Below are 19,252 nucleotides of genomic sequence, written 5' to 3' on the forward strand. Positions count from 1 at the left end.
TAAGTTCATGTTCAACATGTTGGGTCATTAGTTGTGGTTGTCTGGTAAAGTATTTATTATATGTATTTTACTTTGACTTTTCATTTGTTTTATTTTGGAACAATCATGTTCAGACTTAATGTAGAGCTATTCAGTTTTATTGTTTTTTTGGACTTAAGGTCAAGTTGTATCAAGATGATTCTATATTACCATCATTCTACTAATATCTGATGTTGAGTCTGTATTTTACAAAAGGAAAAGTTTGTTCTCATGTAATACTGTGAAACACAGTTTTTAACATCAGTTTGATTATTTTCATGTTGTTTGCATACAAATTCCATATATGAAAAATCTAAAAATACCTTAATTGTTGTAAGATGATTTCAGCCATATTGCATTTTCATAATTCCCTAAATTATGGCCGAGGATTAGGATTTTTTCAGTTTTCCACCAGTGGCCGACTTGTTCGACCATGAAAACACAGCCTCTCTCTTTCTTTCCTCCTACCACCTTCTTGGAAAGGTTGGTGTTGTGATATTTGTGCGTATTCAAAAACCTATTCATTTCCAAGACTTATATAATGTTTGAAAGTAGGTGTGTTTCTCTTTCCAACTAGAAAATTTGGGGTTTTCTTTTCGGCATGCATCTCTACACCAGCCTTACAAAATTCTGGCTGATTGGTTTGTGTACAACACACAGAGCTGACCGTAAACAGGCAAGAGGCCGTGTGTCGCAAACTGCTGTAAAACAAAAACCCCAGTTGAGACGCATATTTCAAATGTACTGTATACATGTTCAAAGATTGCTCCTTAAATCCGAATAATACTGGCAAATCCCGCGTCTTAATCAGAAAAAGGTACTCTTGGAGTTAGGCCTAATTCTGAATATCCAAACGAAGTATGACGTTTACATGACCTGCCTCAAATGCAGAATTTTGTCATATTCATGATAATGGTTGAATATTAGTGTGCAAGAAAACATAGTCATTGTAATAAATATATGATATGCTGAGATTTCTGACATGCTAATTCACTCTGCAGTAATATTATCAGATGATGTCTGTGATGGTGAAATATAAGAGGTAGCCTATGTTTTATTGGAGTTGTTGTTTTGCAGGCGAACCCAGATTAGAGGTCTTTAATAGGTCCCTAGTATCTGAGACCTGACCCACCCAGGACCGGGACAAATTAGGGGCCTGTTGTGTTTCTGCAGATTTCAAATCTGTGTGTCAATATGTCTAATAGCTGAGTGGACCCAAGTGAGTTCTGTAATAGCTCAGACATGCATTGTTGCCGTTTTCTTTCTAGATAGGTCTGTTTCAGATGCTGTCTACCTATACTTTGGTGTATAGGGTCTGGGTCTGACTGTCCTTAGGTCCTTTTTAGATTGGGTCTCATTTATTTGAAAATAGATTTATGCATGTTGGGTTTGGTTTTGTATATGCATGGCTCTGCTTAAGCTCAGGCCTGCTGTTCCTAAGGTATTACCAGTCCATTACAAACAGGGATTTGGCCTCTCCACAGTCAGCGTTAGTACAGAAAGAAGCAGCTGCCTGTGTCTTGTGGGATGTCATGTTTGAGCTTACCTTTTGCTTTGAACTCTGTCGTGTCCATTCCAATGACATGCTGACTTATATTGTGCACATTTGCCATTTGAAGGAAAAAAACTTGGGTCACATGAGGTCCACAGGTAATACCAGACCAAAGCAAAAAGGCATCCATTGCACATGATAACAAGTAATGTAGTTTGTGTTTGAATAATGATTGGTCCAGTACTAATTGTAAACCCAGAGCTTAATTCAGAAGAACTGTAGCTTGAAAGGAGTTTTTCAAAGCTCTTGATCATTATGTGTAGGGATGGGAATCACCAGAGGCCCCATGATAAGATAGCATCACAATTCGTAAGTCATGATACAGTATTATTGCAAATTTAAATATGTTGCAATATGATGAGCGTTGCGATAAAATATATTGTGATATATTGCAATTTATTACCTTTTTTCAACTGCAAATTCTGTCCAAAAAGGAAAACTTTGTCAACATCTAATAAGATAAAGTTTTTAGTCTGTTCATCTCACTTCAGTCAATTTATGCAGCAAAATGTATCTAGTTAAATGAAAAGAAATAAATTATATTGTTCTAGTAGGCTACCTAAAGTTCATTTTGTATTCGTAATATTAATAATTTATATTATCAAAAAATCTGTACTTGACATCTGTGTAACAATATGATATTACCATACAGAAATATTGCGATACTATGCTGTATTGACCTTTCCCCCACCCCTGTTGTGTGTGTACTAAGTCTAAGTTAACACTCATACATACAGAATTTAAAAGAAAAGACATTTCCATAATATTTGAAAATAGATTTTTCTGTGACAAATGCATTAGTAGTCTTTCCTTCAAGCAAGTTTATTAATGAGTTCAAGAATAAAAGTCAAGCAAGTTCCTACAGACATGGAAACAGAAATGTTAATTTTGAAAATATTGCACTCTGAAATGTTCTTACATTCAATGTTTTCCAGTGAGACAATAAGGTAATATGGGTTGATAGCTGGTGTTGAATTGTGACTCACTTATTTTAACATCTTAGTATTAAAAACAAGATGTTTGTGATGTGTGACATATGACTTAAGCACCACCTATGTGGGTTTAGGGAGTAATCTGGCCCACAGCCCTACAGTACCACTGTCTAATCCAAAAATAAACCTGTTGGTCAGTGTGCTAATTTAGTGACCACTGATAAAAGCCACTAACCCAGAGCCAGACCTGGACACTGTCACATATGCAGTGAAAGGCTAAAGGCTTCCAGTCCAAGTCAGATTTGTAGAGACAAGCTTTGTTCTGTTTTGTGTAAAAATGAACAAGGCAGAAACCCTCGACTAAATCTTTTGATTTAGAGTGTAGTGTACAGACATGTCCAGAGACAGTGTGATTGAAATCCCAAAAAGGACACTGACTGTTTAAGATTAGGGTAAATATTTTGTTTTACTACTAATGTGAAAGCAACTGACAGTGACAGTTTACACAAAATCAAGATTAAGCATGAAAGACTGCCCAGTCCAAAAGTGGGCTTGCTTCTAGATGAGACCAGAGGCTTGAGTTAGCCTGAATCTGTTGATTACAATGCAGCTCAAATAGGGCTGGGCCATACGGGTAAAATCCTCTGCCGATGGATTATATGGAGATATAGTTAGTTTTTTTACAGGTACAGTTTAAAAAAAGTACATTTAATGGCTGATTAGGCTTGGGCTTTATCAAAATTGTAAAATTTTCATACCTTACTGAAATTTCACCACGGTATACAGTAACTGAAGGTATTAGTGTATAAATAGTGTAGAGTAAATACACAGTAGAAACTCACAAAATGTCAAAGAAGGCATATTTTACACATGTTTTATCATTATTAAACAGAGAAATGCAGTCATACAACTTTTTGAATTCAAGTTTTTTCTCTTTGACCAAACTATACTACATTAATCGCCTCATTAACTTGCAATAAAACACAACATTAGTTAGTCCGCTGTTCCAACAATCGGCACCTCTGGTTTGGTAGAAAAAACCCTGTAATTCACCCAGTTAGATGTAACAATATGTTGTTTTCCCCGTAATCTCTCTTTCTGCTGTTGCTGGCCAGTTGTTTACAGTCCTGTAATGTTATCCCCACCACCACCAGTTGCCTGTTCCATCAGTAGAGACTGGAGACTGACCTCTTGTGTCGTGTGCTGTACTTTATATACAATGAGTATACTAGAAAGAGAAGTGCCTGTATTTTTGATGGTGTTGAAAATCTTATTCTTGGGTTTTTAAATACCCTGGTATACAGTAATACAGTGATACCACCCATGCCTATGGCTAGTCTAGTTTTTTGAATATCAGACAAGTCAAAATACTTAATTACATATAGATCTAGGCTATAAGATCTAGAAATTCAGTTTTACCATAAACACCAATATATACAGTATGGGAAGATCCACAGCCATAGAGATTTGGCATTTTGTTGTTGCTATTTAAGAAGTAGGCTACCAGGGGGTATTCCATCAAGCAGGCTAAAGGCAAATCCAAGCTTAAATGGCCAAGTCTGGCTAATGTGAGCCAGAGTTCTGTTCCATCAAAGTGGCTAAGATTAGCCTCACATCGGTAACCATGGAAACCATGTTTCTGGCTAAGCCTGATACACCAAGCTAAACTCTGGTTTCTGTTCCATCAACCTGAGCCACAACTCTGTTCCATCAAGGTGGTTAACCCGAATCCCAGCCTAGTAACCATGGTAACTTATGCTGCCAGGCAATCCTGGTCTGTAGCAGGATTCAGGTGAGGATTAGCTCCATCTATGATCAAAAAATGTTCAATAGACAAGAACAGACACCTAAAAGACAGTTCTGCCAGTGCTTTTACACACTCACAACTGTCATGTAATGATAAAATAATATGTAGATCATAAAATATATAACATAATTAATAAAAAAAACTATTCAAAAACAAATTAAAATGTAATAAGAATAAGATAATTAAAAAAAACACAACAATAAAGCCAAAATCAAACTAATAAAAACAAAACTATAATAAAATGAAATTGAGGCATTAAACAAAGATTGTATATGTACACCAAACCACATGAATATGTGATTGCCCTCCCATCCCCACCCCACACTGTTTCCAATTGGCTAGCAAATTCACAGTCAATTAAGGTCAGCTGACAACGGTCATATAAGGAGTGCATCCAAGAGAAGGAGAGGGACACACCCAGAGAGACACAGAGACAGAGCAAGAAGGAGGAGATTAGGAAGTAATGGCATGCCCCTTCATCGGGGATCCTGCTGATGAGGAGGCCCACATTGTCCATAGGGCCTTCCAACCACCACCAGCCCCATGGGTCTTCCAGGACAGGACCAACCCATTGATACAGACAGACTCCTATCTGTGGGAGAGGTACTGGTTCGGTATCTGTGCAGTTTGCTGGAACCACACATTATAAAGGTCACAGCCGTAGCCGTCTCTGACCACTGTGCAGTCAGTCTGTATTGCACTGAGGTTCTTTGCTAGCGGTACATTCCTGTATAGTGTTGGTGATGCTGAGAGACTTAGTAAGGCAACTGTGTGCAGAGAGGTAAAAACAGTGAGGGATGAAAATGGGACACACACTGTTGTGGTTTGTCTGTTCCTCATCCTATAGCACATTCCATACATTTAAGGGGAGTTTCCTTATTTTGATATAATCAGGGATAGAGCTTACAATTGACTCACATATGATGAGAAATAGATAACTGATTCACAATCACCTGCATTCACTTAATAGTTTTCCTCATCTCCACTGAACTGATGGATTTGCTAAATGTCATTTTCTACATTCAATAGATAAATGTAATGTGATTATTTCCTATAAACTGATCATTTCGGAAATGTCAAAATCTACAATCAGTTATGTGATAAATGTGATGATTCACATACAGTAGTTTGATTAAATGCATCATCTGAAATTTACATAGGAATCAGTAGATAAATGTGATAATAGTCTATCACTAATATTAATTTACACATGTGGTGAATTTCATCAGGCATACTTGAATTGTTAGATTTAATAGGTGTTCTTAGATACATATATTTTGTCCCTTTGATGCGGGATTTATATAACATGATATTATGCTGAAATACTGAATTTTCTGTGTCACTTACACATTTAGCCTGTCGGCAATATTCCGCCACGCCACCTCCCTTGCTTTATTAATTGCTGCAGTATTGCCTTTTTCATAATTATGTCCTTATAGTCCTCATACATTTCCATAAGGAGCGTTTGCTCCGCCATAGAAAAAGCCTCCGCTCACTCCTTTCCTTTGCTTTTTTGACATTTTGCAACATTTTCGGCACTCGACTAGTGTGGGCTTTTTATTTTCCCTGGGTGTGTGCATGAGTTGAGGCTTAACAGGTAAGGCTTGAATTAGTGTCAATTGGAGCCAGCTGATTTCACTTGATGGAACAGGTTGGTGCTAGATTGGGAGTTGGCGTTTAGTCAAACTTCAAGTTTACGCCTTCGTCTGGATATTCTTAGCTACGATGATGGAATACCCCCTTGGTCAATACCAGCTCACAATTTGTTTTTATTTACCATTCAGCGCTCCCAAGAGCATTGTGCAATATTATGTTGAAGTTAGATGACAATGTTTGATCCCTTTTTACAAGGCCTTTTAAATTTTTTGAGTGTGGCGTATTTTTGCAATTTGTGTTTTCATTTGTCTAAACCTTGTCTAATCTTCTGTTCATCACTGCTTTGCCATCAGCATGTGGCTCTGCCTACATGGAAAAATTCAATGGTCTCTGTGGCCTACAAATGCTCATGTCAGTTCATCTGTCTTTGTGTATTCTCACCATTCTGTCTTTCCTAGCTCCCTTCCACCTCCTCTTCCTCCTGCTCTCATCTCATCCATCTCAGCCCATGACAACAGATCAGCCAACATGGCTTTCTCATCTCGCTTTTCCTTCTGGGAGCAAAAGGGAAGTCTCATTTGGACATTTCATAAAGCACTCTTAAACTGCATGGTCCTACAGTGTTTAACACTGTGTATTAATGTGTGTTTTAACATACGTGTGGCCTTTGCTTGCATCACACTAAGAATTTGATGGCTTTCACAATCAGGTATAAGCATATGTTATAGTAGCTGTGACTTTGTACCACCTTTGCCATTTGACGGCGTTAACCAATGCAATTTTAATGCATTTTTAGTTGTTGAATTAATTGGAAAGAGTTTTTGCATTTAAAGAAAGATTCTGATGTTCAAAAATTGGTTTTATGCCAAAGATCAGAAAATTTGCATGTTCTAAAATTTGCACGGTGTGTGATGGACAACAGCTAGTGTTGAGGTTTTGATCTAGTTGTCTTTTTATATCAACACATTTAGATCAAAGAAGATAACAAGCCAGGAATCAAAAGTGTAAGTAAAAGTTGTCCTCTTTACTTGAGATCATTACAACCACTGGCAGGTGAAGTGAACAACATTGATCATCTTGTAACAATGCCATGTTCTGCTGGGAAACCTTTGGGTGCTGGCATTCATGTGGATACCACCTGACATGCTCCACTAACCCTTACACCGTCACAGACCAAGTACACCCCGCTCATGACAACTGCACTCCCTAATTGCAGTGAGTATCGTGACAAAGAGCTTAAAGCATCAACCTGGCCTATAAATTCTCCAGATCCCAATTCGATCAAGCACTCATGGGATGTGGCGGTACCCCACCTCACAACCCACAGAACCCCAAGGATTGGCTGCCAAGTCACGGTGCCAGGCACTGTCCCCAGAGGCCCTGTTTCCATGCCTCAACAGATCACAGCCAAGTCTGATTCACGGTGGGGCTTCTGACCTGGCAATGCATGGACACAGGACCTCTGGGGTACTGCCAGGTCCCACGGATGCTTTTGTGATCTGGGGACTTAAGAGATCAGGTCAGGTCGGGAAGTGCAGCTGCCATTAGGGGGATATTTGGTTTGTATTTGAGTTTGGTTGGGTTGTGCTTGTCCAGTGGCATCCACATGAATGCCAGGACCCAAGGTTTTCCAGCAGAACATTTCATTGCAGCGAGATGATCAATATTAATCACTTCACCTGTCAGTGGGTGTAATGTGTAGGTTGATTGATGTATATGATAGTAGGAGTCATGTTAAAGCTGGGTTCAGTCCAGGTCCAGTGATTTATATAGCCTAGGTGTACACAAAGTCCAGTTTCTTACTGTATTGTTTGTGTGTATATATAGATACACACAAACATATATATATATATATCCTGAACCTCTCACTTTTTTTTCTGTGAGGTTTGCTTGTGTTAGCGTTCAACGTGGGTTTCAGAAAAACACACTTGTGGGGTGTCGGTAGCTTAGTGGATAGTGCCGGCGCCCCATGTATAGAGGTGATGCCTCGCTGCAGTGATCGCGAGTTCGACTCCGGCTTGCAACCCTTTGCTGCATGTCGTCCCCCCACTCTCTCTGTCTTCCCATTTCACCCTCTCCTGTATATTAAAGGCAAAAAGCCCAAAAAATAATCTTTAAGAAAAAAAAGAAACAAAAAAAAAAGAAAAACACACTTGAACACATGACCTGATGGCTGCCACCTGTACATAAGTAGGTGCATGTTCATGATTTAAAAGCTACCTTTTGTGGTTCATGTCTGAACAACTTTCTTTTACAAAAAATGTTACCAAAAAAAGAAAAGAAAAAAAGACTTCACACCGCAGAACCCGAAGTCTTGTTTTTGAAAATCAGCAGACAAAATATAACACATATATGAGTATCAGTAGTGCTATTAAGTGTAAATGCAACACATTCCATTAAATCAAGAGCTGGTTGTATAAGTGGTTCTTGTGTGAGGCCCACTGACTTTCTGGGGATAGTAAATTAGTAAAACTGCATTAAAGCATTTTTGTAATGAGTTAAAACTCTGGCCTAAGCCACTTATGGAGGGGTGCTCTATCTATAACAGCTATAGACATGTGCTGAGAATGACTTGTGATTGTAAGAATATCTTCATGACATACTGTAGGCAACATTTGGTACTAAGTTTGAACAAATGGCCCCTCAGACAGTTTGAGGCATTCTCGCTTATTTATAGCATCATAAGTACCCTGCAAACCTTCCTTGAAAATACCTATTGTGGGATTTCATGCTTATGTAACTAGTCAGTGATGAGTATAGTAAGCAGCTAGCTGTTCAGTCCTCTTCTGCACATCCAGACATTTTGTGGTTTTGGCTCAAAAGTTGTCATATTTTGGAGTTACTCATAAAGGTACCAAATCTTGAGGCAAATTTGTGATTTGTCTTTGTCTGATTTTATGGGTAAAGCTGAAAGACACTAAACAATTACGAAGAAATCCAATATTGCATTAATGATAATAGCTTTGTTTGGGTTAGTGTAAGACTTAAACTCTTATTTCTTACTAGGTCTTACTATTTAGACATATTCAGCTCAACATAACATACCAACATTTTGGCTATTTACAATAAAAGACCTGATGCTTGGATTTTCCTTTATTGTTGACATCCTTATACCTTCTTTCTTTCCTCTCTACGAGTAGTCAGACAGTGAAGGGCTGCCCAGCCGGGCCAAGTCAGTGCCAGCTCTAGACCCTGGCAGGGGGTTATTCCGGGCAACAAGTCCCCCATCAGTTTCCCCCACTGGGACAGTAGGCCGGGTCAGGAGTCCTTCCCCACCTAAAGTCAAGACACCTATTAAAGTGCCAGAACGCTTCAAAAGCCCAGAGCCACTGTCAAAGATGGCAGAGCAATTTAGGGGTCCTGAACCACCACAAGCTCCTCTGAGCCCAGAGCCAATTGTGAACAGCGAACGAGAGCAAAATGGCATAATGGGCAAAAGAGTGATCAACGGTACAACCAACAGTGATGGAAAACTTTCAGGCAACAACCAGATGGATACTACAGAGGACAAGGGTCTGACACGTAAGAAAGTAGTAAAGGTGGTTCGTCGTGTTGTCAGGAAGGTCATGCCCACAGAAGAGGACGAGGCTTCTGTGACTTCACAACCATCAGACAAAGCTCCACAAGCAGCCAAGCCTGTTGCCGAACCAGTTAAAGCAGTGCCAGCAGCCACATTAGCACCAGCTGCAGTCTCTAAGGCCCCCATGTCAGGTTTCTCTTTTAAACATGACGTCATCAAAACTGAAGACAAAGATGACATCTCGCGAGGACTGTCAAACCTCATGGTCAGAGGCAGGACAAGGGAGCCCCGCCCAAGAATATCCAAGGATGAACGAGCAGAAAAAATAGAGCTGGAGAGGAAAAATGAGAAGAAAGAGGAAAAAGCTGTTGAGCCAGAGGAGATAAAAGAGGAGAAGAAAGAGGATAAAGCCACTCTAAAGCCACAGGAGGCCAAACCTGCAAGCTCTGGTCCAGTTAGACAGGATGTCAAATCTCCTGTGGTTGCTGTAAAGCAGGCTGGCAGCACAGCTTCTGAGCGCTTAGCTCCAGTGCCTTCCAGATCAACTCATTCCAGACCTGCATCCCTCCCACAAGTTGTTGGCTTTATCCCACCTCCCAAGTCCTCGCCCTTGTCTCCGCCTCCTGGCTTCATACCTGCACCCAGACCAACTACTGCCAAAAAACCCACCACTACAAATCCTCCATCTACCACCCCAGCAGCCCAAAAATCGTCGTCCCACCCTCCTCCATCACGTTTCATCCCTACTCCTAAACCCTCTCCACTTGCAACTCCTGTGAGCCCTGATCCTCCCCATCCCAATCCTAGTCCACTGTCTCCCCCTCTGGGAGTCATTCCCATTCATCAAACTGCCATCATTCAGGAAGAGGTATACTGTCCACACTTCGCATGTTTGGTCAACATTTGGGACATTGGTGTGGAAAGTGCATGACCATTTGAAATGCATGTTTGAAATAAAAGAGCACTGTGGAGTTTGCTTGCAGAAACCACATATGTGTGTATCCTTAGTGTGGCATGGTTTTGGAGTCATTTAATAGCCATCGTAAACAACGTACAGAATATAAAAAGGAACACAAAATATTTTTTCTAACCTTTTAGAATACCTAGGGAAAAGGTCACCTGAGAATACTTTATCTTTTCAGCAGCTGTCAACATGGCCAAAGACCTGGCGGCGATGTCATTCAGTTGGTTTGTTGTCCATTGGTTCAGCTGCCCAACGCTTTAGTCCAGAACAGGAAAGGCTTTCAACATCCATGAGTATTATGTTTGGATGTTTATACTCAGTCCCCAGTGGGAAAGTGACCATGTAGTCAATGCTTTGCATTTGCCTGACAAGGTAAAAGTCAGTAATGAATCAAATAAAACAAGATATTTGTTTCAGGTCAGGCTGTTGCTGTACCACTTGGGCTTAGCTGAGTCAAGTCATAAAGATGCTGATTTTTGAACATGTGATAAACCAAGACCAAGATATGACTAAACTGCCATTAAATATGGTGTATTGGTGTTCCCCAGAAAATGGTTTCTCTGTGGTTTTGGTCGACCTTTCGACCTTTTCTGTGGTGCTACAATCAGGTTACAATTTCCTCTTGACCAGTATCTCTTTAAGTAATGGCTGGGGTGCCATGAACTTTGCTGGTAACATTTTTGCTCCCAAGGGCATAAACGTTTTCCAGTTTTAATTACTGCCCTTAGGACAAACTTTACAGACAAAACTGTATGTTTTATGTTGTGTCTGACACATTCTGCCAGTGTGTGTGGCTTTAGACTTTTGGTCACAAGTTCTTTTTTTTTTGTCTTTTGTTTGTGAACACAGAAGAAGTCATGTCATTTTGTTTTACAAGTCCTCTATTGTTGAGTACCTTGGTCCTGGGCACCTCAACATTGGCTGTTTAGGAGTATAAAGTATTTATTTACTTCCTGACCATAATTTCCCACTCTTGTGACCTATCAGTCACAAACCCCTTTATTTATTGGTATTCTCTTAACCTGCTAGTTTCCTCAAAAACTTGGTTTTGCTGTCAAAATAGCAATTTGTTTATTTGTTGGAGATTATAGAGGTTTGCAGATTTTAGAAGCTTGCTCGAATTGAGAGCCTTGAAACCATCTCTGTGTAGTCTACTATGAAAACAGGGAGAACAGTTGCTACTTTTTTTTAGCAATGAGATCTCACATAGCCGAATGTCACTCTGAAGCCTTGTTTACAAAGGCAGAGTCCCACCTGAGAATCCCAAAGCTACTGCTTCAGTAGCCTGGTATGTCCAGTCACCAATAGGAGAGCCATGTAGAGCCAATTACTGCAGTGCTGCATTCTGGTCAAGTAACTCAAAGCACAGACATAGTTCGCTTAGCTCTGCAGAAACTTCACAGATGGCAGACTTGGTTCAAATAAAGCTGTTGTTTCCTGGGCTCTTGCTGAATTTGAGCAACAACTGGGTCACAGTTTACTCCACAACACATGCTGCCTCTGACCAGGACAGTAGCCTTAGGAATCTGCTGCTAGATTTCCAAAGCATGTCATCTTTTGCATTAGAGGGATGTATTAGATTAGAAATCCTTTTTTTTTTCTTCAGGAAAGATTTTAACTTCCTTATGACAAATCTTTCTGACATTCTGATAATTCAGCCTCTTTCCTTATGATGAATAGTGAGCTGCAATAAGATCAGGGTTTTGCCCCACAGGACTAAGAGCCTAAGAATGATGATATCTTTAAATATTTTCATGGTACATTAATTTGCTGTGCTGGTTTGTTGCATCTTGTATCTTGCAGATATTCTTCTCTTAACCAGACAATTACAGTTTTGTGTGTTTGTGGCATTAATCTTGTTGTGTGCATGCTGTTTGAAGCTCCTTTGACCTTTTACTCTGGGAGTATTACTAACATGAGCCCTTTTTACACAGAGATGGCACTACAGAAATGCTTCTTTACTCAGCCTTTGCATTTTCACACAGAACTAGGGATGTGTAAAAATGTTTTTATTTGGTGATATTCCATATGCTGATATATCATAACTCATTTGACTGATAATTGATACCAATATTGATATATTTACTTTTTTCCCTGCCTAACTTTAGTGATCATCAAGTTTCTTCTGTAGCAATATTAACATCATATTATGCATGTATGCCGTATAAGTGATACAGTAATACAGTATTTTTCAATGTATGTAATATTCATGCATTGTGCAAATTGCGAAAAAGGATGTTAGCCGGTTCTAGTACTTAATTTTAAAGCTGATATTGGCCGATACTGGTGACATGCTGATATTGGCATGCATCCCTACACAGAACCAAAATACAGCGGCATCATGCTGCACCAGTGTGTAATGCTAGACAGCATGCTGGCATCGCGGAAGCAGAAGAGGCGTGACAGGCATAACATGTAACACAACAGCGTCAGCTTTCAGTGTACGCATCGGCAATAAAAATGCTATCAACATGGCAATAACAGTCATTTACTGCCTCTGTTATATGGGGGCTGATCTCGTTCTCTGCTCAGAAGGTAAGGAGGTCCCAGACCTCGTTGTTTTCTCAATTTGTGGCAATTTTCGGCTGCTGCTTTTCTTCGAGTTAGCTGCTAACTGCTACCAGCTGCTTTTGAAATCTCCTGGTGGTGGGTCGCACACATATTACATTGTCAAAACGTCGACCCCTTCCCATCCACAGTCCCGTCCTGCTGGCTGTCCCTTTTACACGGATGTCGTTTCGGCGCTGTTACTACCTATCGATGCGGGGTTAAGGCGAGACAACTCTGGCCCTTCCATTCTGCGATTTTTCATTTTACACAGAACAGTGAGGCAGCATAATGGCATGAAATTCCCCCTTTAAAGAGGCAGTGTTAAAAGGTCCATGGTCTTTTACCATCAGATTCTACAGTAACCCAAAATGCAATGTAATGTTGATGACAGAAGTTTGAGTGTGCAGAGTCTGCTAAAGGAAACATGAGAAAAGTCAGTCTTTGATTTGTAAGAGGAATACGTCACATATGCACTTTGTAACTTTCTGTTTGTGTGGAGTCATTAGCTTTGCTTCAGCTTTTTCAGTGGGCTTAGTGTCATTATGTTGCTGCTTTGACCTGTAGGAGGAGCCGCTCAGTCCCACTGAGGAAGCGCAGAGACGCCTGATGAGAATCTTCAGTGCCCCAGTAAATCACCCTACTGTTGATATCTTGTCTGCATGTCTGTCCATGTCAACTTGCACAGATTGTTTAACAGATACGTTTTGTGTCCCTCAACAAAAATGTAGTGTAACGGCACTACAGACCATGGCCTCAGACTGAGTCAAATCCACACTGCTAATGTTCCCCATCATGAGCTTTACCCAACTTGTTCTGCTACAGGGTTGTTGTATTGTACTGTTTGTTTTCTCCCTCTTAGAGTTAGCTTGCAGAACCTCAGCCTCCCTAACCTAAACAATGGTGGCTTTCCTCAGCTGTTAGCATTAGTCACCATGCCTAAAATGTTTAGTTTATTGGTGTATATTTACAGAGACAACAGAGGAAAGTATTAGAAGGGTGCCCCGCTGACTGGGGCAGAACAGTTGGTCTACCCTTTGTGACTCATGACGGAGTGAAATGTTATCCCCTCTGCTGGTGTCCTGGCTTCAGCACTCTGGCCCTTCCTTCTGTAACTCTGTTTCTCTGGCTGTCATCATGCAACCATGGCAGCTTTCAAAAGTCAAATCTCACTTTTCTAGTTGAATTTTTTTGCCTGCTTTTGTAGACTCACTGGAAAGTTTCACATAGTAAGGATGTCCTGATTAACTATCTTTTTGCCCTGATCCAAGTGCTGTAATATTTGGTTATTATACCGATATCTAGTCCAGTCCAATCCAATCTATTTATCTAAATGTTGAAATATATGCTGTATCCAGGGTTGGAAATTAGCACCAGCTAAATCGTAAATTATGCATGTGACTGCTAGATTTGCTTCACTTACCAGCTAGAAAACAATGGTAATCTATTGAGTGGCTGATAGATTTTGGAATCTACCAGCCACAGTGGCACGTGGACAAAAAAAAAGGTAAATTTCCAACCTTGACTGTATACAAGCTGTAGCCCATTAAAGGAGCTATATGTAAGAAATCTAAAGCAAATAGTCATAAAATCCTCCTAATATGTCACAGAGACTAAGGAATAATGTTCATATAACATACTGATCTCACCGACAACAATAGTACAGCCAGAATATTCGCATTTAAAAAAATATTTTAAATATTTTAAATCATGTTTATGTTTTGAATTTGTGTTTTGGACTGTTGCGCCACCCACCGCCGTCTACCAGTCACGCAGTCAGTAGAGTCTCAGCATCAGTTAAAGTTACGACTGAGCTACAGCAGCACGGCAAGCAGCATTAGCAGTGTCCCGGTACACAGCATTAGCAGCCGGCTCCTCAGCTGTATCCCGGCAGCAGCGTTAACAGTGTCCCAGTACATAGCATTAGCAGCTGGCTCCTCCTCAGCTGTATCCCGGCAGCAGCATTAGCAGCAGAGAAGCCGGACTTGCTCGAATGGTCTGCTGGAAAACCGAAGATCAAGGATGCGGCGACGCAGCCCTGCCACGGCAGCCGCCCGTGGGCAAACAAATCAGTCTCCAGCGTGCCGCTGTCCAGCAGCCTCAAATCTGTAGGGGGGGTGGGGGGCGGACACGACTCGCGGCAGTATTTTGAATTTGAGTGCAGTAACCGTTTTGGCCACATTCTTACATACAGCGCCTTTAAAGCTTACATGCCCCTGTTTTCATGAGCTGCTTGATCAAAATACTGATGGTCCTGAGTAAAAACTATTCTTTCCTCACAAATGACCTTTGGCCCAGGACAGACATTGGCTTGCAGAGAGCATGCAAACCTTACAACATACAAGTTTGTTATCAAGTTGCGAACAGAATTATTATCAGTTAGTAGGGATGGGAATCAAGAACCGCTTTCAGTTGTGAACTTGTTTCAAATAGTCTGATTGATTGGAACTGTAGGACTCAGATCATAGCAGTTTTTTTTATCGATGCCGGCATCTTTTTCTGATAGTTGTGCATTGAAAAATAATGATGTCAGACTTATGTATCTACACTGGAAACTTGCAACAAGAAGGAATCATAGAGGGCAACGGTCCAAGTGTAATTTCATTTCACCAAATAAACAAAAAAAGACAACGGTACTGCTTAAAGGGCCATACATATGCTGAATTTTGAACTGCCCGGAAAAAGCGAGGTTGGGTGCTAGGTGCTACTCTTGTGCCTTTTCTGTGCCAGCTTTCAAAAAACACAAATTTATTAATTTATTGTTTTTAATGTAGATGCACAGCAGGTGTGCTCAAATGCCAGAGCGACCCCATCACAGTGTACACGTGTTCCTGAGAACTTATTTTTCAGGGCAAGATGGGTGTGCCCTGAAATAAAGGAGGCGTACACATGCCACATCTTTAACCACCTGGAAAATACAAGGTTGGATGCTGGGCGCTACTTTTGTGCCTATTCTCTACCAACTTTCCAGGGCGCAGAGGCAAGTTGCATCTGAGATTGCTAAGAGATCATAACCAGCACTGTATCATAGCCTACTTACCAGAAATTCTGAGTGCAGAGCTGATCTTCTTCCAGGCGCTGTTTTGTAAGTGTGTATTAGGCCAAAAATATTGTCCATGGGACAGATGTAAACCTCTGGCAGCCCTGCACTAAAATGATCAACTTCTTCTCCATAATTATCACAGACTGATATTTACGGAAGAAGGTCAAGATATCAATTGGCAGTGATTGGTTGTTTCTAGTAATATGACATGCACTGCGCGCTGCTGTTTCAAAAGTTGAACTTAGTTTATTTCAGGGCGCAGCCATGGCACCCAAAAAATAGGCACTTGGGAACGCTTGTGCACTGCGACAGCATTGCTCTGGCATTTGAGTATGCCTGCTGCGCATCTACATTGAAAACAATTTGTTTGAGGGTGCAAATAATGCAGCTTGTGTTCTGCCCCAAACAGTGTTCAACTTTTGGAACACAGCAGCGCGGACTGCATGTCATGTGACGAGGACAACTAATTACAGCCAGCAGATAATCTTCTCTTCATCCGTAAATATCAGTCTGTGACAAATATGGAGAAAATTATGATCTTTTTAGTGCAGGGCTGCCAGAGCTTTACATTTGTCCAATAGGCTATGATACGGTGCTTGTCAAGGTTGCTTAGCAACCTCAGACACAACCTGCTGCCACACTCTGGCACAGAAAAAGCACAAGAGAAGCACCCTGTGCCAGACATTGCATTTTCCAGGTATTTAAAGAGTTTGCATGTGTATGGCCACTAAAATGTCTGTAAAATGATAATTTCAAGTAAAGGTGGAAACAACAGTAATATGCTTTTCCTAGGCAACATGGGCTTAAATTTCAGGAATGCAGTGTGTGACACTTTACACACTGCTTCCCAACTGAGCAGCACATCCTTTACCAAGAGTAAATTTTCTTTTATGATAACATTAGTGCTACGCAGGCAGGCTTGGCATAATTTTGACTATCCAGTTGAGAATTTGTTCCAAGTTATCCAACAGTTTTTGCATCGTGTTCAGACTCATAGATAATAAATCAGATTCATTGATGTTGAAAAGCTGCCTACTTTTTTCCCCACATAGGAAATTGATCAGGAATCAATAAGGGAATCGATAAAGAATCGGACACCATGTTTGGTGAAAGCAACAGTCTGCACCGGCTGCTAATGTGTCACTGGGACAGCTAACAGTAACTTTATACATTTGAACTGATCTGCACTTCCAAAAAACATTGACCTTTGTCACTGTATAGGAATAATTTCCATCCCATGATTACTCATTGCCAAGACATTTCACATGTCCAATACTCTTTCAGTTGTCCATGCGCTTTCTTCTTTGTTTTAATGCATTGCATCATCTTCATCCAAAGTTCCATGTTAACCTTGTCTTCTTTTTTCTCCTGTTCTTCCCTTCATTCTCTTCCTCTCTCTCCATACCTCATACATGCTGCTTTTGCTGGTTGTTGTTGTCTGGCTGTGGTTGCTTTGCGGCTAAGCTGGAGCAGACAGTCAGTGTTTCGGCCCCCACCCCTGCGTCCCCACAGCCCCAGGGCCCCCTCCAGGTACCACAGCACTCCAGCCGTCCTCTGGGCCTTCTGGCTGGAGTTTGTACTCGAGTGACTTGTTGGAGTGTAAGGCCTGGAATCCTTCTAACTTTTCCTCCTTTTCCTTGTCTGCAGTATTTCCAACATCTGTATTAGGTTGTGACCAACACAAAAAGCTAAATGGCTGTAAGATTTAATCTGGTCAGCCTCCACACCTGATAGAATAGATAATATGTGGATTTATTTTGTTTTAGCATTGTTAACATGGATTGAATCCAGAACTGCTATTTGACAAATCAGATTCTTTCTCATTGTAAGCCTTACTGTGAATCCTGGTCGTCATAGCAGGAAGTTTTGTCTCATGGTCTTAATACTTTCAGAGACATTTCATCAAGCTGCAAAGCGTGACATTAAAGGAAAACATGGACTTTTACTTAACCAAACTTTAAAAAATGGTCTCAAAGTAACCTCTATCTATGGTGTGGGAACATTAATATCCTACTTATTTAATCTCTGTTTTTCCAGCACAGAGAATGATGTAGGATGTTTTAGCCTAGTTTAAACATTGAAAGAGTATAGGAGTATGTTACTTCTGAGATCTTTGATTGAATGTTGTAACCTGATATGCCAGAAAAAGAAACGCAAGCTCCACACATTGTAGGTTCGCAAGCGCTTAGCTTGGAGCTAAGCCTGATGGGTGGCATGACTGCAAAACAATGCAACAACTCCTTGTTGAGTCATGGATGTATTGGTGATAAGCCTGTTAGCTAACAAGGTACAATGCTTCAAGGGACAGTTTATCCCAGAATCCAAACTACATATTTTTCCTCTTACCTGTGCTATTCATCAATCCAGATTGTTTTGGTGTGAGGTGGTGAATGTTGGCAGGGTTTCCCACACATTCATTTAATTGTAGCAGCCTGCCACAATTAAAACATCTACCGCCATGTTTTGATTTTCTATTTTTGGGGCTGGACCATTCATTAGAAGTGCTGTTGAAATATACATTAAATTCAGTTCAGTTATGTTGTATTTATAAAGCCCAATGTCACAAATAAAAACTTGCCTCACAGGGCTTTACAGCGTTTGACATCCCTCTGTCCATTGGACCCTCACAGTGGGTAAGGAAAAACTCCCCAAACAAACCTTTAACGGAGAAAAAAATGGTACAAACCTCAGGAAGAGCAACTTCCAGGATGGACAGATGTGCAGTAGATATACATGCTGTTTGGTTATCCACTGTGTCACATTTTCTGAGCACAGAGCATATTCTGGAGAGCAGAACATCAGGGCGCAGTGAAAGTCAAACTTAACTGTCATTGCTTTCAGTTTGCTTTCACTGCTCAGCTCTGATTGGATGGACTGATCAGTTGTCCACCCACAACCCAAACTCCACAAACTGCTGCTGAGGAAAAAAAAATCACTCATGAGGAATTTTGCCTGCACTGTGTTCAAGGACCCACAAAAAGCTGACTGATACACAAGGCCACAGAGAAATCATCTAGTTCCGTTACATTGGAGAGAAGGCAGACAACTCTATGGCCGATATCTCCAACACTTGACAACTCACATCAAAACAATCTAGATTGATAAATAGCACTGCAGGTAAGAGGAAAAAGATGTGTTTTTGATTTTGGGGTGAACTGTCCCTTTAAATAAGGTACCTTTTGAGTTGTTAGAAAATGTATTATTTCACCTTGGCAGATCAAGACTAGCAGTTGCTAAATTAGGCTAAACATGTCCGAAATGTATGTTTGTACT

General features: G+C 40.6%; 1 protein-coding gene across 12 annotated transcripts in view; it reads left to right on the forward strand.

Annotated features, from left to right (window-relative positions):
• Nucleotides 1-19,252, forward strand: part of myo18ab (myosin XVIIIA b) — a 242,630-nt gene that overhangs the window by 50,922 nt on the left and 172,456 nt on the right. For 6 of the 12 annotated variants that reach the window (XM_078166872.1, XM_078166873.1, XM_078166874.1 and 3 more), the window contains exons 2-6: nucleotides 6,364-6,470; nucleotides 6,875-6,909; nucleotides 9,046-10,293; nucleotides 13,504-13,566; nucleotides 17,444-17,509. The exons of 4 other annotated variants lie outside the window; for them this stretch is intronic. In XM_078166872.1, the coding sequence (XP_078022998.1) occupies nucleotides 6,434-6,470; nucleotides 6,875-6,909; nucleotides 9,046-10,293; nucleotides 13,504-13,566; nucleotides 17,444-17,509 (1,449 nt within the window). In that variant the 5' untranslated portion in view covers nucleotides 6,364-6,433. The remainder of the gene's footprint in view (nucleotides 1-6,363; nucleotides 6,471-6,874; nucleotides 6,910-9,045; nucleotides 10,294-13,503; nucleotides 13,567-17,443; nucleotides 17,510-19,252) is intronic. 2 more of the 12 variants (XM_078166875.1, XM_078166876.1) reach the window with 1 other exon arrangement.

The sequence above is a fragment of the Epinephelus lanceolatus genome, chromosome 4, assembly GCF_041903045.1.
Source record: "Epinephelus lanceolatus isolate andai-2023 chromosome 4, ASM4190304v1, whole genome shotgun sequence".
Lineage (NCBI taxonomy): Eukaryota > Metazoa > Chordata > Actinopteri > Perciformes > Serranidae > Epinephelus > Epinephelus lanceolatus.